The sequence below is a fragment of the Lissotriton vulgaris genome, chromosome 4_1 (assembly GCF_964263255.1).
Source record: "Lissotriton vulgaris chromosome 4_1, aLisVul1.2, whole genome shotgun sequence".
Lineage (NCBI taxonomy): Eukaryota > Metazoa > Chordata > Amphibia > Caudata > Salamandridae > Lissotriton > Lissotriton vulgaris.
In genome coordinates this window covers 1,681,549,561-1,681,571,262 of record NC_141691.1, presented here as the reverse complement: position 1 = coordinate 1,681,571,262, position 21,702 = coordinate 1,681,549,561, and the positions used below count along the sequence as shown (strand labels likewise).

Genomic DNA, 21,702 nt, shown 5'->3' with positions numbered 1-21,702 from the left:
CTTGCAGAAACCCGTGCGAACACAAAAAAAAAATCCGGGAGGGTTCGCGGATTTTGCGGATTTTTGCAATCCGCAAATTCGCAAATCCGCAAATTTGCGGATTGCCAATCCGCAAAATCCGCCCATGCCTAGTATAGATGATGGGTGGACTCAATTAATTGTATAAATCGCACGTACACCAGATTGATTTCATGGCACTACATAAAGAGGTGCTAAGGCCCAGGGGATTTACTCGTAAGATAGTCTGAACAGCCAGGTTTTAAGGAGCGTCCTAAATCTCAGAAGATCAGTGCAGGAGCGGATTTCGACAGGTAGAACATTCCAATATCTAGGAGCTAGGACGCGAACCTGGCGCCGCCCAGGCGCTTCAGTGTAAAAGAGGGAGTGGACAGAAGGTGCTTGAGAGCCGAATAGGAAGCTTTAGTGACCAAAATAGATTTTTTGTAATTTTCCATCGCTTCTAAGAAGGTCTGTTTGTCCTCTGATTGGTAGTTGCGTCTCCACCTCCTTTCAAGTTGCCAGAGAGCTCGTTCTGATCTTTAAGATCGTCAAAGAACCATCTCTGAGCTTTGGGGTGCATGTTTGTTGCTGTCAGCTGATAGCCAGGTTGTTAGGCTCTCATCGCTAAGGTTGACGGATAGTTGATTGGCAGGACAGTATTGGCTAAAGTATTAAATAATAGGACTTTGTCTACTTTATTCCAGTTCCGTGCAGTTCCCCCATCAGTAGGGGGGGTTTTAACCAAAGTGATGTTATCAATGGTGAATTTATTTAAGTGGATGCTACAACCTTCCGTTTAAAATGTTGATTCTTTTCATATTTTTTTGTGAATTAACAAAGAAATGTCATCATGTGTTTATTTGTTTGTGAAATACTTGTTTCTGGAATTTAGCAGTTCAAATCATCGAAAATGCCTATACGAGGTTCCCTGGTTTCCAGTAATGACTCAGTGGGTGTCTCCAGATTCCAATAATGATTCAGTGGGGTTTGCCAGGTTCTAGTAATGATTAAGTGGAGGTCTACAGAAATCTAAATGCTAAAAAAGCTCTGATCTAGTGCATATTTCCTGGCATCACACCTTTTCAAACGCAGAGCGGCAATCAAAACTGCATGCTCCTGAGCTGTGCTGTCCCAGCTTACATACTAATTTGCTGAGCTGGGGCATACCTACGAGACCTGTTGCATTGTTCTTGCACCATGCCACACGGTGCAAGAGCAACGCAACTCAAAAATTAGATTTATGGCGCCACGCGTGGCCCTGAGTGGCTTCATACATCTCAAGTAAAGCAACGCAGCACAAATCATGATGTTGCCTAACTCTGTGCCAGGGAGGTGTTCAATGGCTGGAGAGGGGACGTTCCCACACAACATCCATGGATTTTGATGCATTCCCTGATTTACCAGAAGTTGTAGACCTGGGAATGCGTAAAAAAAACTATGCCTCCCTAGGTGAGGAGTGACAAGGAGAAATATGTTTATTTCTCAATGTTTTTCCTCTTTCTATGTGTGCTGCATTTTACAGCACGCATAGAAAGGGACAAATGCCTCGGGATTGTTTTTATGCAGGAAGGTGCCCCTTCCTGCACAAAACTAATCCACCTTGCAATCCAGACACCCTTGTACCATGGTGCTAGGGCGCTCGACAGGCAAAATGGCACCAGTGCAGGAGAAAAAGCAGGAATACACTGTATTCTTTTAAATATGATGCCTTCCTGCCCTTTCCCTTGCTGCGCTGCACTGCCTGAAAATCTCGTGTTTAGATTGTAAAGGGCTCAATCGTTTTTAAAACTAGGGGCAGGGATGCAGGTTTAGAATGGGCTCATGATACGCCCTGGGTGCACTGGAATAAAAGCACTGCAGCGTGTTGATGCAGAATTGCTTATGTGAGCATGAACGAAGAGAGCAAGACTATTTATTCATCAAGATATTGTTAAGACGAAGACTAATTTTGAAACACTTCAATTCAATTAAAGTGCCTCATTTTACACAGACCCGGCCATAGTCACTGCCATAAATGTGGCGTCTCTTAACATAAAGCTTACACTCTCTTTTGGCTAGATTCGTAAATAAAGTTTTGAAGGTCAGAGATGTATTTGTTTTTTTCATCATTTAAATACATTTGCGACCTAAGGGGAGTTACAAAAATCCACAAATATGCATAGAAATGTCCACAAATCACACCTTTCCATGCGTTCTCATCCCCCTCCATAGTTACGTTTGGGAATGGGCAGTTCTGTGTAAGTATTATGTCAATAGTTTTTTTTCTCCACTGGAAAAACCTTCATGAAACGTAATAGTTTAACACATCTTTTACAGGAATATCGCTCCACAAGAGTTAAAAAAGAGAATCTACAACCAAGGGAAAAATATTATTGTAGACAATATTTAGGCTGCAAAATGTATGGCAGACAGTATTTTTGTTATCAATATTCTGACATGCACTCATTTGCCTAACCTGCACTTATTCCACTGACAGCCCATAAGATTTTGACTGCAGAAAATCTGCCATACTGGTGGACTGCCCTATGTTGGAAGTGAAGATTTTGGTCTGCACAACCCCCCAAAAACGTGTTCTCTGAACCAGAAATTGGGGTTTGGAAGTTCCACATTTTATGCACCTACATTGAATTATGGTGCAATAAAAGTTGGTGAATTGAGCTCTGTGGGGCTCATATATCAAGCTATTTATCAGTCGCAAACGGGCATATTTGACCCAAAATGGTTCACAAAATAGGTAATTTACAATTACCTATTTTGCTAATGCAGTTAGGGAATCGCAATGTGCGATTCCCTAAATGCAATGCAAGAAGCATTCTCAGAATGCGACTTTGCATTAAAGATTCTCAAATTAACATCAACTTCAAGTTGATGTTAATTTGCAAATCCTTGGAAAAATGCACAAAATTGCATTTTTCTAAGTGCCATGTGATGCATACACATGCCCTTTGGGCATGTGTGTGCACCACGTGTGCACACATACCATATTTGGGGGTGCATCAGGGTGACCTTTTGGCCCCATAGCATCATTGAAATTGCATTCGTAATTTGCGATTACCTAAATGGTAATCGCAATTTGCGAATGCTGTCCCATTCATTCCTATGGGCATACCCGTTGGAATTAATGGGAAGGCATTCCCTAATAGTGAATTGCAATTTGCGATTCGCTATAAGGGAATTCCTACATCCATAAGGAATTGCGAGTTCTTAATAGCGATTCCTTAATAATCACTATTAAGGAATCGCAATTCCTTTGCTTGATGCATGTGCCCTTAAGTCCTTAGCCTGTTCATGAAACTTTGGTTTGGTAAACGATTATGTGTTACTTGTTAGTAAAGTCCTCTTTGTGCACCAAATTACTTTGCACCAACTCTATAGTGAATCTGAAAGTCTACATCCTAAAATACTTATGACCTCATTACCATCGTAGTCGTGGTGGTGGTCCGACACTTGCCACACTGCGGGACCACCTGCAGTATTAAAACTGCAGCGGTCGAACTGCCACATGACCGCCGCGAATCGCCACTAGACCTCCGCAACCGCCAGGATACCACATTCCCTGGCGGTCCCGTAGCAGTCTGAGGGCAGCAATATGCTTGGTGGTGCCCTGAGGAACCGCCAAGCATATTATGGCTTTCCTCACTCCCAGCGGTGTCAAGGAGGTTTTACCTCCATGTTACTGCTGGAAGGGGGGCCCTTCAGGGCCCCAGCTTTCCCCAGTGCATTGGGGGTGCATGCAGAGGATTACAGTCCATGCCGTACTGGAACGTGCTGTGGCTGGCCCACTTGCTGCCTTTCTAAGGCTCTCCTATGAGCCTTTAAAAGGTAGCTCCGTGGGCAATCTGCTGCAGGACTGCCTGCCGGATATTACCTCGTAATTCGGTGGGCGGACAGTTCTGGTGGTCCTGGAGCGGGTCGTTGGCATGGCATCCCGCTCCAGGACCGCCAAAGTCATATTCAGGCCCTTAGACGGCCACATTTCAAGGTTTGCATTGGCTTCAGGCAATTTTGCACTAATGTGCAATTGTTCACCAATCCTTGTCCTGTGTTAACAGTGAAATATACCAGCTAACACCATGCACTCAAACCAGATGTCAGTACAAAATTGCCAAGCACCAATGATAAATGAGCAAGCACTAGTGTAATAAAAAAAAATCCTCAATTTGTATATTTTAATTAAGTGGGACCTCAAAGTTTTTTTTTGTACACATTGATAGTTTTGGAGCTTTGAATCAATATTCGTTTTCTATTAGTCCTGCTCAAAGTGGGCAACTAACTCGAATGCAGAAAATATTACTTATTTGAGATTTGAAAGGAACTGTGTGTCCTCGGATTGTACAAACATGCTGATCATTCCATGCACTTTCCAAAATGCCTGTCTACATAATTAAATGCAAATTGCATCTTTATTCATTCACTCCCTGAGCACTGCTTATCAGATTGGAAAGCTAATGGAACAGCAGTTAAGCCTGGCTATTAACAGTTTATGACCAATTATAATTTTAATGCTAAACAAGAAATTCTGTGCCTCATAGGATGGATGTAAATATATCCAACATTATGAAGGCACAGCAGCAATTTGGGCCAGAATGTCGTAAGCATTTTTCAGGAAAATATCTCAGTAACAGTCATACACAGACAACAACAACTTCCCTTTTCTCAAAGTCATTTTAGCTATTCCATATACAACATCTATTTGAGGGCCGCTTTTTAAGAGGCTCTACTTTCTGTTCTGAAATTAGCATTTCTGTGGATGCTTTTCAACAGAAGCCTTTTTCCCAGAGCTACAAAGATTAATTGTCTGGCCAGAAATAGAATCAACCCTAATTTTCAATGCCCGAGCAAAATGTTTTATTATTTACATGTTACACCTACAAATTTACTACATTTATTTAATTCAAAAAATTCCCCAGAACGTCAGGAAAGCTAAGATCATTGGTAATTTTTATACATACACTCGTTTCTCCTTTCCTCCACTTGCACACTGTGACAGGCATACAACTCAGAGGCACCGTTCAAGGTTAGAGGATGTGCATTTATATATTCTTCTCTCGGTTTTTTTTCTTTCCGCCATAGCCTTCCAAGAAACATGGAAGAGTTTGAGGCACCCTCCCACAGCAAAAGTACAGCTTTTCCTGTAGTAACTTTAAGAATGCCGTTAGTATTGGAACGAATGTCATTGAAATAATTTCATGGATACCAACAAAATACCAATGCTGTAGATGTCCCAGTACCAGGAATGACTCCCCCCTAGGAATTCCGAGCACTCCGTTATTTTACTGCAGACTGCAGAAAATATATCCGACCCAAGGGCAGCTTTTTAGAGTTGTAAGATTCGGTCTTGGCTCCTACCTCCCACCCGCAGTCGAGCAGGTGGGGGGGGAGGAGTGGGCGGGGATGTATTGGTACAAAAACCACTTACCTCCTGCCTGACTGGCTCGCCAGCTGCCGCAACCTCATCTTTCTTTGGGGAAACAGGAAGCAGGAAGCGTGAGGGCTCCCACGCTCCCCGCAGCAAATCACAATGCTGCAGTGCAACGTTGTGATTGCTCAGCCAGGGGCTAAAGGGGTGAGCATGTTCTCTATGCAGGGCCCTGCAGCCTGCATGGAGAAGAGGGGAAGGGCGCATAACTGTGTTGGGCAGCCTTAGAGGGCCAACTCAACTGTCATTGAGCAATTTGTAGGGTTCTACCCTTCTCTCCTGCTCTTCAGCCGCGCCACGCCCCCCCCCCCCCCCCGCCCCCCCACGCCAGCTTCCGCCGCAGGTGGATAAAATAAAAAGATAATATTTCGTTCTTATCATTTCATTTTTTTCTTTCTTTTGGTGCATAAAGGCAGTGGGGCGATGCCCCTCCGCATTAGAAAAGGAGCCGCCACTGGTAAGATTCATCTGTGATCATAACCAGCGGCAGCTCTGATTCTGTGAAAGATGATCTATTTTTAGCTGTTGCAGTAAGTATTTTTGGGCTCCTACATGAAATATAGTTGCACAGAAGGTCCGTTAATTGGGACCCATGTGAGTAGTTTATGCATACTTAAACTGCAACTGTTCCTAAGAAGTAGATGGAATAATGCAAAGTGACCTCAATTACAGTAGCAAATTGAGAGAGTGAATAGGCAGGCCAATAAGTTTCTACTTCCATGAGTAAGGAAAATTCTGTGAGCAAGTAGGATATTTTACATCATGCACAAGTTATACATCTGTGGATACAAATGTTTGTCCATCACTGCCTGTAGTCCCAGTGGTGCTGCAAGCTTTGGTTTTTCAAAATGTCAGGCTGCTTCCTTAGTTACTTTTTATCTAATAACCAAAACTGTTTGCAGCAGGAGTTTGAAAAATGCTTGTAGGAATGAAAAGGTGAAAACAAAGCAACATGATCCTTTAGGTCCATCAAGGAGCCATGAAATGTAGTTTCAGCATTACCTTAAGGGTTACTGGCTCAATCTATTTCCATTGCAGCAGCCGAGTTGGGTTCAGTCACATGACTAACTTGACACTAGCTGCTGCATTGCTTTCAGTCTCTGTGCCTGCCTCCGGCCTGGCGGCAGTTGGAACATGGTTTTCTTTGGTTTGATGAAATTGCACTCAATGTAACATGCAATTCGACCAATCAGAAGTCCCGAATGGCATAGACCAGGAAGACCTAAAAAAAAAGCTGCTGTGCTGGGTCTTGGAGATGGATATTTATTCACTCAAAAAGAGGTAAGATCACCATACTATTTTTTAAACAGTATTTCTTAGAGAAACTATTGCAAAGATACAGTTATGATGGGCTCCCTAGTGCCTGAGGTATGATATTATACAGTGCTATGCAGGAAATGGCACTCTGTTTGGTAGGAAACGAAAGTGATCAACCTGAAAAATATCCTTCATAAACCATACAGTTATCCCAGTGATATACAGTACTTCAATTGATAATTATGAACATGTGCAATAGGAGTAGGGATTTAGACACACATGTGCCATGGGACAGGAATACATACATCTGCCTTCGAAATGAAACAAATATTGCCCCTCGTAAACCGCAGATAATATATATGAGACATTTCATTGTCTTCTTTTGGCCCATTATAGAAATCATCAATTGTCCTGTCACACAGGCCAGTAAAATTGCCCCTACATAAACTAGGACATGTCAACAATGATGCTCGTGATTTGTCGCATTTGCTATATTTCCATTGTCAAAACACCCTGAAACGTAAAGAGACGTTATCCCCATTGACCATGAACTGAATATTGTACACATCTCCACCTTCACTAATATTCACAGAAAGTTGTGGTGTTCTGCATTGTTGGCTAGTCCTTGATTAAAAGCGTGTATAGCAAAACATTGATTTCCCTCACATTTTTGATTGCTTTAGAATTGTGCAACACCTAGCTCTCCAATAAAATCACAAAGGCAGAGCAATACTTTACTACATTATTTGTACCCTCAAAGAACTCACTGTGCTAAAAATGGCAAAAAGTTAATTCACTTAACTGCACTATACTCCTTCCACACATGTCCAATTGCCACAAATGTTACCTGTTGTACCCAAGACATGGCTGGAATCCCCGAAGCTTAGTAGAGTCCACACTGCAGAGAAGAATGACGGAGAAGATTGGTGCTGCCCTCGGTTAACAATTGCTGGGATCCCTCATGAGATGCTGCATCCCCAAACTGTGCTTAATACTAAGAGGCTGTCCTAGAAGGTCATCCCTTTTTTTACCATGCAGAACAAAATGTCCACCACTCATATACCCAAAAGGAAAAGTTGTCTTTACCGGCAGAGTCACATATCCATAACCAATTAAATCCATTTTCTATCAGTTGTTCAAGTGGGGCAGGTGGAAAGTTGAGTCATGAAGCAACCGAAGGATGGTCACCTTCACAAAGATTGAATGTTTATCAAAAATCATCAAGACACCATTTCCCCTGAAGGAGCATCAACAAGTATTGTAGGACAGCTGTTGCCTTTAGCAGACTGCACAAGGCTGTCAAACCATGACAGAATGTGAAATCTGAAATTCTGCAGTGAAATATTTATTGTAACCAGGTCACTGATACATTGGTAGAAATTAAATGGGTTGTGTGGCACACTAGTATGTTGTTGAACAGTCTTTCAAAGGAAGTTGTAGGCTGCAAACTGAATCATGACATGGCTGCCATACGTTTTTTATGAATGTGTGCCTGGTGCGTGCTTGTGTATTCATCACATTCCTGGTATGCAACATCAACTCAGCCACTAACAAGGCCTGCAAGGACATTATAAGGTGTCGGTGGATATGAGGAATATGGGTGCATGGCAAGCGAGTCGAAGGGTTGTAGGCCTCTAAGGTTGTAATGAGAGGACTCTGTTATTGCTCCACTGCTGCATACAAATATGCAAAGGGCTTGTTTCCTGTCAGATGTATTGCCTCTTTGCTTCCAAACCCCAGACCTTGTTAGAGCCCAAAATGACTTTATCACATGGTGAAGCTTCTGGGGCCTGGATAAAGAGTAAATGTAGGGAATTTAGGACTATATGATGGGGATAAGGAAGCCATGTTGCAGCACAAAGAGAGGAACACAGAACTTGCACTAATATCACATAAACTGGCTTCTTGGAAGACCATGGGTGGTGCACAGCAGAGTGAGGGGTTTTAGGCCTCGTGATTTGATAGTAGGAAATGCCTGCCATAGCTCTCAACATCCATATTACACAATAAATTAAGACCCAGAGCAGCTTTTTTTCTCCTTTGAACTCACCTCAGCTACTCATTAGGCCCACAGGGACATTGTGAGGTGAAAGGGTTGCTCGGTTGGAGCTGGGTTGATGGGATCAATCGGATTGCTAAAGGGGCTTAGGGCCAAATGTATGAACACATTTTCCCATAGACACAGAATGGGTAAAACCCTTTAATACATATGACCCATAGTCTTGAATCGACCTCACGACTCTTCCATCCACTATCAGATACTCCCTGACCCGTTATCTCATTTGGGAAGATTCCTCCTTTCTTCCTATGCCATGCCTTTTCTGTCTTTCTCTTCCTTATGCACCCTCCGCCCCTCCCCCCTTTTGTATGTTTTTTCTTTCCTGCTTGCAGAGAATGTCTGATGAGGAAAAATAGGTACCCGTCCCCAAAATAAGTGCCAGAGGGCCCCACCAGCAACCCTCAGCTCATATTAAGCAGCGATGGATCTCCTGGGAGGGGAAGAGGGACTAAGCTCCCCCTTTCCGTAGTAAAAGACAGATGCCACCACATTAACCATCAAATTGTTGCAATCCATTATAATTCGTTGATTTGTAAAATCTCTACGTAATGAATTATTTAGCTCATATCTAATCCATAATATTACACTAACAATGATGAAGAAAATATTCCTTCAGGCCTCTTTGTTATGATTTGAGGCTTTGTTCAGGCTGCATCATCGAAGGCTCTTATTGACAACAATCGAGCAGAAAAACCTGTGGGATTCACCAAGAGCAACACTTTAATGTTTATACAAGTAAACGTATGACGTTGTTATTCGTGGATTTATTCCTTAATGGGGTGTCTTAAGAAGCACGCTTATGCCACAAACACCATACAAATTTTGGGGTTTTGTATGTTGATTAACCCCTTCGCTGCTGGCCCGTTTCCGCCGCTGTGCGGTAAACAAATGAACAGGGGCGGGCCATGACGAACCCCAGCCGTCATCAGCGCACGAGCACCGTAGTGCATGACGGCTGGGGTTCGTCATCAGCATACAAAGGGTTAAAAACGTACATTATTACCAGTGTGCAGAGTATTAATTTGCATTTGATTTCATGTGATAAACTGATACTATTGCAGATGAAACAATTCTACTATGGCCAGTTAAAGTATGTTTTCTTTGTATATGCTAACTTGGCCTCAGCCAGGCCCCTGCACTTTCTTATTCAAAATGGCCATCTCATCAGGTTCACATTTTGTTTACAATTTTGTTGCACGCAGTCAAGCAAGATATGGGTTTGTTTATTTACAAATTACTGTTGTTGACAAAAGGCCTCTATCATGGGTTTATACGGTCAAAAATGTCCAAGGACCTTCCGCTTGCACGCGGTGTTACATTTATTCAAACTAGGCAGCAAAAACGCCTCCTGGTTCAACCATGATCTTAAGAAATCGAAGAAACTTTGTCGCACCCTCGAGAAGGCCTGGAAAAAAGACCCAAACCCCAGCACTAGGGACGCCTTCAAAAACGCCACCCGCATACACCACCAACTAATCCGGTCTGCCAAGAAAGCCGCATTCAAAGACCGACTAGATAACAACGCTCACAACAGCAAGGAATTATTCAACATCGTCGAAGAATTTACCAACCCCTCAGCCAACTCCAACGACATCACCCCCTCTCAAGCCCTCTGCGACTCCCTAGCTTCGTTCTTCCACAACAAAATCGCAGACATCCACAACAGCTTCGACAACCGACCCAGACACCAACCCACCCAACCTTCTGCAGGACCCTCACCCCCAGTGAACATCCTTAATAGCTGGAACCCAATCTCCACTGAGGACACCATCCGCCTGATGAACTCCATCCACTCAGGATCCCCCACAGACCCTTGCCCTCACCACATCTTCAACAAAGCAGACTCCATCATAGCACCGCACCTCCGAGACGTCATCAACTGCTCCCTCAACTCCGCCACCTTCCCGGAAAGCTGGAAACACGCAGAACTTAGCGCCCTCCTGAAAAAACCCACAGCGGACCCCACCGAACTCAAAAACTACCGCCCCATCTCGCTCCTTCCATTCCCGGCCAAAGTCATCGAGAAAGCTGTCAACAACCAGCTCGCCGCCTTCCTCGAAACCAACAAATCCCTCGACTCCTCACAGTCCGGCTTCCGAGCCAAACACAGCACGGAGACCGCCCTCATCGCAGCAACAGACGACATTCGAACTCTACTGGACAACGGAGACACAGTCGCCCTCATCCTCCTTGACCTCTCCGCAGCCTTCGACACAGTCTGCCATAGCACCCTTCTACAGCGCCTCAAAAACATCGGAATCCGAGGAAAAGCACTGGAATGGATCACCTCGTTCCTCACCGGAAGAACCCAGAGAGTTCGCCTCCCACCATTCAAGTCAGAGGCCACTGAAGTCATCTGCGGCGTACCACAAGGATCCTCACTCAGCCCCACCCTCTTCAACGTATACATGAGCCCCCTTGCGGCCATCGCACGCCAACACAACCTCAACATCATCTCCTACGCCGACGACACTCAACTGATCCTCTCACTCACCAAAGACCCTAACACCGCCAAAACCAACCTACATGAAGGAATGAAAGAAGTGGCCGAGTGGATGAAGCACAGCCGTCTGAAACTAAACTCAGACAAAACAGAAGTCCTTATCTTAGGTACCTTCCCCTCCTCCTGGGATGACTCTTGGTGGCCAAAGGCCCTTGGAAAAGCACCCATCCCGACGGACCACGCACGGAACCTGGGCGTCATCCTCGACTCCTCACTCTCTATGAACAGACAAGTCAACGCCGTTTCATCATCTTGCTTCAACATTCTTCACATGCTCAAAAAAACATTTCGCTAGATCCCCACCGAAACCAGAAAAACGGTCACCCATGCACTGGTTACAAGCCGCCTGGACTACGGAAACACCCTTTACACCGGTATCACCGCAAAACTCCAGAAAAAACTCCAACGCATCCAGAATGCATCAGCCAGACTCATACTAGACATCCCGCGTAAAGACCACATCTCTAGTCACCTGAAAAACCTCCACTGGCTTCCCGTCAATAAGAGGATCACTTTCCGCCTCCTAACCCACGCACACAAAGCACTTTACGAACTTGGACCAGAATGCCTCAACACACGACTTTCCTTCTACACCTCCTCCCGCCAGCTACGATCCTCCAACCAAGCCCTTGCTACCGTACCTCGCATCAACAAAACCACCATGGGAGGCAGATCCTTCTCCTACCTCGCAGCTAAAACCTGGAACTCACTCCCTACTCACCTTCGTCTCACTCAGAACCACCTAGCATTCAGAAAGCAACTTAAAACTTGGATATTCGACAAGTAATTCCCCTCCCTCTTCAAGCGCCTTGAGACCCTCCGGGTATGTAGTGCGCTAAATAAATCTTTTGACTTGACATGGTTATGAATGTAACTAGTTTAATCTGCTACCACCAGATATTAGGTCAGAAGAACTGAATCCAAATTCATCCAGTGAGTTACTCTTGATGTGGTAGGGCTGAATGACGATTTTAAAGTCTGTATTCTGATTTGTCGAAAGTGTATTTCTTTCCTCACACTACAGTGAGTCTACAGTTTTCATATTCTTCTATTGGGACTTTTTGTTTAAACCCTAGTATTTGGGGGTGAGCCAGAACACGTATGAGACTTTTTCTATGTTACTATGTATGCTGTCCGATTTCTTATTGATTGTGCTGTACAATTGGGATTTAGTATTTCTTTGATTTTTGTAATTGTTTGTATTATTCTGCATTGATGTCCTTTATTGCAATTGGTTTAGTGTAACCCAGCATTATATATTGTACTTTAAAAATGTTGTAATAAACCTTTATCGTTTTCTTGAAATGCTGCTCTAGAACTCACTCCTTGAATTATGTTATGTTAATGGTGTTTGTAGAGTGGAAATGGAATCACTCCCAAAGGGGTCTCTCTGCGCTTTGGCGCATGAACAAGAAGACAGGGTTAGAATAGGGAGTTGAAAGCCAAGTCTTGAGCACTTATTTGAAACTGGTAAAGGCAGAGCAGGACCAATTGTGAAATTTCAGTCTGTTCCAGTGGTGGGAGCAAGACATGAGAAAGATCGCCCACCATATCTAGCCGTGCCTATGCAGTGTGGGCATAGCAAAAGTTGCCCTCTGGACCTAAGGTTGCCAGTGGGCAGGTATGGCTGCAATTTCTTTTGAAGGGAGAGAGGGCCCTTGCCTAACTAGAATTTTGTGAACCAGGCACGCCGGCAGCCAGTGTAGGGATTTTAAAGTAGGCACAGAAGGAGTGTTCTTCACTAACTGAAGCTTGGACAGATGTGCCTCATTTTCCACAACCAGGAGGGCGTTCCCATAGTCTAGGTTGCTTACAATAAATGCCTGAGTAAGAGCTTTCCTGGTTTGCAGCAGCAGCCATTGGAATGTCCTCCTGAGCAGGCGCATGATCCCAAAGCAGGTGTCATAGGTGGAGCCTACTCACTCCCTCAGGAAGAGCTTAACATCTATCAGGATTGGCAGGTTTTTCACTACCTTTTTATGGTGGGGGGCCGTGCCCTGTTCCGGAGGCCATCGGCTATTAGTCATCCGACCAGTGTGCATGGGTCTTACCACATAGCAGAATCTCTGTCTTATTGCCGTTTAGTTGTAGGCAATTCAATGTCATCCAAGAAGCAATTTTCTTTATACATTTGATTAATCTACTTTTGTTAGATGGGGAGTGGGTCCCATTGAGACGATCAATTGAGTCTCATCTGCATAAGAGATGACTTCAGCCTCACAGGATCTTACCACTTGAGCCAGTGGTGCCACGTAGATATTAAAGAGTGTGGGGGACAATGAGGAGCCCTGCGGCCCCCCTTATCGAGGGTCATGGAATGGTATTTTAAGGATTCTATAAGCACAGTTTGAGTCATGTTTCAAACAAAAGTTTTAAGCCATCCTACATTTTTTCCGCCGACACCGATCTCTCTGAGTCTCTGGATCAGGATAGAGTGTGAGATTGTGTCAAATACGGCAGAGAAGTTGAATAGTACCAACATAGCTGGAATACCTTCATCAAAGAAGAGTTCCTGTGCTGTAGGAGGTTCGAAAACCTGACTGAAAGGGATCCAGAAGAGAATGGGCCTCCAAGTAAATCAGAAGCTGTTTATTCATTAAAGTCTCTATGACTTTACTAAGACGTAGAAGTAGAGATATGGGCCTTTAGTTGGAAAGCTTAAAGGGGTCCGAATTAGATTTCTTCAATTCAGTCCTTTTTTTATTTAACTGAATTTTGAAATGCTGTTTTGCTCCTTATCTTGGGACACATTGCTTCATGAAATGTATGTTAACACCATGCCAATCCACGCAACAATATCTATGTATGGCCCAGAAAAACAGTCACATTCACTGGAATTTTGATACATCATGATTACTGTCAATGTAATAGTAAATGTTTGCACATGTATGCACACAGTGTAAATCCAGTGGTAAAGCAATGGAGCACTGTACAAGACTAGAAATATTAATAGGTATAGTGTATATTTGTTTACAGGTATAAAATGCTTCTATCAAGGTAAAGCAATATCTGATGTTGTTTGCAGATCATATACAGGTTATAATTAGTTTACAAGGACTAACTGCACTTTGTTTGTTTTACAGCTCGATGTAGCATCAGCGTTACCTTTTGATCTGTTATATGTAGTCTTTGGAGTGAAACCTGTGTTTAGAGTAAACAGAATGTTAAAGGTAAGCATGCACTTGTTAAAGGCCAGTGTTTTCATTATGCGAAATGCAAAGTTTGTGAAGATGTACATTTCTTGTAATATATTGGTTAACATTATGATATACACAAAAAGACCCCAGTTTAACCATCCCAATTAGTCGCTGTACATCCTAAAGACTCTCATGAATATGCAATAGGCTCTGAACAGTGTTTGGTAAAAAGGCATATATTTTATTTAGTCATTTCATATTGTCAATAACTTTTTCATCTTCTTTCTTTGTCATACAACATGTTATCCCATGAAATGGCAGGTATCTACAATAGTGTACACAATGTTAAAAACATGACTAACCAACAAAACCCAATTCATTACATTTGTATACATAAATATCTCTCACACACTCACCTCCTTGTCATTCTATATTAAAAAGATTTTAATCAAACTTTTAGCGTTTAACACAAATAATACTGTGAATATAGATCATAGTGCTCAATATTACAATTGCCTTATGTTCTCTTCTTTGCATAGATTGATACATCAAAAAATCACATTTCATACGGATTGATACCATTTTATATTTATGTCTTCTCAATTCTTAGCCTTTAGGTTGTTCCCTATAAAGAATATTGTTTTCTTTATTATTTCATGCTTTGGCTTAATGTATAATTATCATTAATCATGCCTACCAATGGGGATGGAAGTTAGGATACTGCTAACATGCTGAAGTTGGTAAGTAATGCAAAAACAACAGTTGATGGACCGAATGCAGAACAATGTCATACATTTACCCCAGTACAGAGATCTGGGCCTAAATCCATCGCTTTTTTGCACTCCACCCCACCCCAGTTCAGACATGGCCATATGCAAATCAGCCTTACCCTGTGCCTCATGGGTAACTAGACACAATATTGGAAAAAGAATATAGAATGGACAGAATATCGAATTCAAAATATAGAATGGACAGAATATCGAATTCAAAATATAGATTGGACATAATATCGAATCGACATAATATAGTGGTTAATAATATTGAAATGCAGGTAAGTAATATCAACTGTCAAAATATCAAAGTACATAATACAGGCATTAAAATATATCGAATTTTTAATAATATCGATTTTTTAAAGTGTTTTGTATGTTAGTATATGTGTTAAAAGTGTATATTATTTTTGTTATGTATGTTTAATTATTTTTTTAAGTTAAGAATTTTATGTAAAATAATGCTTGCGGATTTTACTTCCGTAGCTGGTTGTGGGTTTATAGGAAATGGGTGGGAAGTACTTTAATTATAGTAAATTAAATATTAGTTTTTGGGAATTATTAATTACTTTTAATTTAATTTAGAGTTTTAGTCCTGTAGAGGGTTGTGGGTTTATAAGGGAATAGGGTGGAAAATAATTTAATTGTAATTAAGTAAATATTTCTTTTTATTTATTGATGTTTTAAGTCCTCTCCAGGCGGGTTTTCGGCAACATATGGGGACCTTAGAGCAAGTTTTTAGATTTATGTTAATATATTGGCAGGTGGTCCTTCTTGGGGGAGGCCTGTTGTTTGCGGCATTCGTGGACCTCAGGTCAGCCTTCGACCTTGTACCCAGGATCAAGCTCTGGGAAGTTTTGCTGGATCTAGGCATGCCCAAAGAGCTGGTGGTGCTGCTGATTAATTTGCACACAAATACCTACGCCAAAGTAAGATGGGGTGGTCCAGGGGAAGTCACTGATAGTTTTAAAGTAGCTAAGGGGGTTAGACAAGGGTGCGTGTTGGCCCCCACCCTTTTTTCTTTGTTTATTAATGGGGTGACCAAGTATTTCTCTAACTACCCAACGGACGCGCCCACCCTTGCTGGAAGGAAAATTCCCCTCCTCATGTTCGCGGGCGACACGCTTATTATTTCTAAAACGAGGCAGGGATTGCAGTCCGCCCTGGCCCGTTTTGAGTGTTTCTGCAGCGAGCACGAGTTAGAGGTGAAAGTCAGTAAGACCAAATTCATGGTTCTGCGAGGCCCCAAGGCTGTGAAGGCCAAGGTGTCAATGAGCGGCGCCATTTTGGATCAAACAGAGGTTTTTACATACCTGGGTGTCACATTAAGTGAGAATTTGAGCTGGAAACCTCAAATGGATCTTATGACCCTGAAACACGCGCAACTTGGGGGAGCCTTATTGAAGGAGTATGCAAAATCTCTCACCAAACCCATGGCACCGTTGGTTAAAATTTATGGTTCCAAGGTAATTCCTGCAACTATCTACGGTGCCGAACTGTGGGGCTATAGTGATTTATCCTCTTTGAGGGTGGCTCAGAATAGGTTCCTGAGAATGGCAACTGGTCTCCCACAATCGACACCCTGCTTACCCCTGCAGCTAGACCTAGGTGTTAAATCCATAGAGGATGAGGTACGGTATAGACCACTGGCGTTTTGGCGGCGCCTGTGGACTACACCGGAATTATCCTTGTTCGCTGAGGCCATTGACGATGTGAGAGGTCTTGAAGGGTCTTACAGAGTACCCTGGTTCAGTCACCTTAGGAGGCTCTTGAAAAATCTAAATCTGGAGGCATTATGGGTTGATCCAGCACGCGCGACCTTTCCCTCAAAGAAGGCACTCAAAGATATTTACTGGCATTGGATCACTGAGAGGAGATCCGCTATGGTTGATGGTCCTACCAGGACACTGGAATTTCTGGTTGTAAAAGATGTCCCTAAATATGAAGCCTATTGGGACTTAATCACCAAGCCAAAGGATTGCAAACTGTACCACCAACTACGAGTAGGCTCGTTACCTGTGCGGGGGCTTACGCACTCTTGGACTACTGGTGGTAGTGATAAGTGTCCCTTCTGTGTAACAGCAGTGGAAAATATTGAACATCTTTTTTTCTGCTGCCCTATGTATTTGTTACCCAGGAAAGTTTGGCTTTTACCAGTCTGTCGGTTACTAGGCACCAGATCTGCTCTTGCAGCGTTTAGGATACTCAAAACTGATACTTCCCCCTCCATCGCTATTGGTGTAGCAAAATTTGTGAGTTGGGCGTGGTCAATCCGAACCCGTAACCTTGGCAAATGATGTTTTTATTGTATAGTTTTTATGACTATTTGTTTAAAGTAGCACTGTTTTTATGTAGCAAGGGGACTTCTCGTTCATCAATGTCTAAAAATGTAATACTTTTTTTAACTTGCTTTTAAATGTAATGTATTTATTATCTTATATGTAAAATGAATTGTTTTTTTTTAAATATATATGTATTTGTCTTTTATGATGTGAATCAAATAAAGAACTCTTGACTGTAAATATTTATTTTTATTTATTGATATTGATAATTAATTTATTGTTAATTAATTATTAATTGGTAATTCATTGTTCTTAATTGGTAATTAATTTGTATTAATTGATAAATATGTTAATTGTATTAATTTCTTATTTGGGGTGGGTTGTGGGTTTATAGGGGAAAAAGGTGGGAAGTAATTTTATTGTACTTAAGTAATTATTTTAATTATGTTTGTGTATTGATAATTAAGTTATTTCTAATTAATTATTAATTGTTTTTTTATTATTTATTACATTTTTGGTATTTAAAAGTTAATTGGTTGGTAATTAATTATCTCCTCATCAGATCCGCCAAAAGGGCCTCCTTCAAAGACCGCCTAGACAACAACGCGCACAACAGCAAAGAGTTCTTCAACATCGTGAAGGAACTCTCCAACCCCAGCGACGTCCCACCCTTGCAAGATCTGTGCGACTCGCTGGCCACCTTCTTCCACCGCAACACAGTTTCAGCACCATGACTGCCCCGACAACCACTGAGACCTCCGCCCCCATGACCACCATCCGCACCAACCGCCTGCTCTACTGGAACGACGATGACACCATCAAAATCATGAACACCATCCACTCCGGATCTCCGGATCTCCGTCAGATCCATGCCCACACCACATCTTCAACAAAGCCAGCACATCCATCGCACCCCATCTCCGGAAAGTCATCAACACCTCCTTCGAGACAGCAACCTTCCCAGAGAGCTGAAAGCACGCCGAGATCAACGCCTTACTCAAGAAACCCAAGGCGGACCCCAAGGACCTCAAGAACTTCTGGCCCATCTCCCTGCTCCTGTTCCTGTCAAAGGTCATCGAGAAGACCGTCAACGAACAACTGACCCGCTACCTCGAGGAGAACAACATCCTGGACCCTTCCCAGTCCGGGTTCCGCAGCAACCACAGCACCGAGACTGCCCTCATTGTCGCCACCGATGACATCAAGTCCCTGCTGGACAACGGAGAAAACGGCGGCCCTCATCCTCCTGGACCTGTCAGCCGCCTTCGACACGGTCTGTCACCCCACACTACGAACACGCCTGCACAATGCTGGGATCCAAGAGAAGGCCGTGGACTGGACCACCACCTTCCTCTCCGGCAGAACACAGAGCATCTGCGTTCCCCCCTTCCGCTCCGAAGCCACCGATATCCTCTGTGGCGTACCCCAGGGCTCACCCCTCAGCCCAACTCTGTTTAACGTCTACATGGCACCGCTTGCCCACGTCGCCCACCGGTGCGACTCAACATCCTCTCCTACGCCGATGACACCCAGCTGATACTCTTTCTCACCAAGGATCCCCACACCGCCAAAACCAACCTTCACGAAGGAATAAAGGCCATTGCTGAATGGATGAGGAACAGCCGACTGAAGCTGAACTCGGACAAGACGGAGGTCCTCATCCTCGGATCCAACCCTAAGGCCTGGTACAACTCCTGGTGGCCGGCCGCACTGGGAACCGCTCCAACATCCACCGACCACGCAAGCAACCTAGGGGTCATCCTCGACTCCACCCTCTCCATGACTAAACAGGTCAACGCTGTCTCCTCCTCCTGCTTCAACACCCTCCTCATGCTCCGTAGGATCTACAAGTGGATCCCCACTGATACAAGAAGAACAGTCACCCAGGCCCTTATCAGCAGTAGGTTGGACTATGGAAACGCCCTCTACGCAGGAGCCTCGGCCAATGAGACGGCTCCAACGCATCCAGAACGCCTCTGCACGCCTGATCCTTGACATCCTTTGCCGCAGCCACATCACACCCCACCTGAGAGACCTGCACTTGCTCCCGGTCAACAAGAGGATAACCTTCAAGCTCCTCACCCACGCACACAAGGCACTCCACACACCGGACCAATGTACCTCAACAGATGACGCAGCTTCTACACCCCCACCCACCAGCTCCGCTCCGCCGACCTCGCCCTCGCTACAGTCCCCCGCTTCCGAAGAGCGACCTCAGGTGGCAGATCGTTCTCCCACCTCGCCGCAAAGACCTGGAACACCCTCCCCATCCACCTACGGCAGACCCAAGACCTGCTGACCTTCAGAAAACTCCTCAAGACCTGGCTTTTTGAGCAGTAGCAGCATTTCCACCTCAGCGCCTTGAGACCCTCACAGTTGAGTAGTGCGCTTTACAAATTATATGATTGATTGATTGATTTAATAGGCAATTTATTTTTAGTAAATAATATTTATTGGTATTTATAATTAATTAATTATAACATATTTTGTAATTGGTAATTCATTTTAAGAATGTTTTTATTGGTATTGATAATTAATTTATTTTTATTCAAATATTAAATCATTACTTTCTCTACTGTTGCACTCACTGGAATGGGACTAGTCATTTTTACCGCTACGCTTTCCAACGCTTTCCCTACTGTTGCACTCTGGAAAGGGAATAGTCATTATTACCCTCCCGCTATCCAAAGCTTTCCCTACTGTTGCACTCTCTGGAGTGGGAATAGTAATTTTTACCCCAATGCTATCCAACGCTTTCTCTACTGTTGCACTCTCTGGAGTGGGATTATTAATTTTTCCCCTCCGGCTATCCAACGATTTTCCTACTGTTGCACTCATTGGAGTGGGAATAGTAAATTTTACCTTCCAGCTATACTACACTGATGTAAATTTATTTTTAGAGATTACATATATTATTTATTAATTTGAATATTTTTTATTTACTTTTTGGAATGTTTTATTTAATTATATTGATTATTTAATTAAGTTAATATTACTTTTAACATATTTTAAAAAATCGATATTTTTTACAAACTATATTTTAAACAACAATATTTTGTCTTCGATATTTTTATACTTACCCGTTTGTAGATAGGGAGTTGATATTCTGACCTTGGATATTTTGGTGTCGATATTCTGTCCATTCTATATTTTTGTTGTCGATATTTAGTCAGTGATCCGCTGAAGTTAGCTAATAATCATGAAGCTTGAGGCAATCCAACATAGTCTCTCTCAGATGCCAAAATGGGCTGATTTCACTGAAACAGGATGGGTAGCATTACATCATGAGCATAAGAAATGAAGGGCTTGATGTAAAACTGCAGACATACTACCTGAAATCCTGATGATACAGTCTTCATTTGTGGTTTCTTAAATTCCAAGAACGGTCAAGGAAGAAGTGGGAGGGTGGATAGTAGACCTCTTCCAACTTTGGTTCACAACAGTCTAGAAGAAACAGTTCACACAATAAGGATATGAAAAGGATATGAAAGGCTACAAGTAGCCAGACTGATGCTGTGCCTTCATAAGTGTCATCCTGCATCCAATAGTAAAATACTGTTGGATGCACATAAGCTAACTCCCTGTGAGGTGTTCACCCCAAAACTGCTGAAAAAGATTGACTATTACGGAACAACTGCAGCGCACTTCTATAAGTTTAGCGGGGCTTGCTAAGTTAGATTCAAAGAATATTGAATCTCTCTCGGAGAAAGTCAAACACCACATAAAATGAAGCTGGTGTGTGACCAGACGTGGGTCCCTGACTCACTGTGCCACTGGATTCAAGCTATCCTGTCTGGTGAGGGGTGAAACCTGGAAACTGGTCTTAAGATGCTTGTTTCCTGTCCAAGGATGACCTGGCTTGGCAGTTCGGCTAGACTGTTCTCATGAGGCACAGGGTCAAGACTGATTTGCATATGGCCAGGTCTACACTGGGGTGGCATGGTGAGCAAAGGAATGATGGATTTAACCCAGATTTCTTGACTGGGGGGGAATGTTTTGATTTGTTCTGCATTCTGTCCATCAGTTGTGTGTCTTTTGCTGTGTGACCTAGCATAGGGCAGGATGGCATTTCCATAAAATGGTTTGGAGGAAGAGATGCACTCCTTGTTATCTATGTTTCATTATATTCCTTAGTCTGTTAGCTTTCTTCAGCGTGCATACACCTGCTTTGCGCTTCGTCTCGGTGCGCTGTTTCAGAATGTCTTTCACAAGGAAGGAATCTCTCTGTCTGATTCCATCAGGTTGCACAGCTGCTTGTTTAATTGAATCAAGTGA

At 43.2% G+C, this 21,702-nt stretch overlaps 1 protein-coding gene across 1 annotated transcript in view; it reads left to right on the top strand.

The window, feature by feature from the left end:
• Positions 1–21,702, top strand: part of CNGB3 (cyclic nucleotide gated channel subunit beta 3) — a 673,231-nt gene that overhangs the window by 291,282 nt on the left and 360,247 nt on the right. The window contains exon 6 of the mRNA XM_086918038.1: positions 14,322–14,408. Coding sequence (XP_086774164.1) covers positions 14,322–14,408 — 87 coding nt within the window. The remainder of the gene's footprint in view (positions 1–14,321; positions 14,409–21,702) is intronic.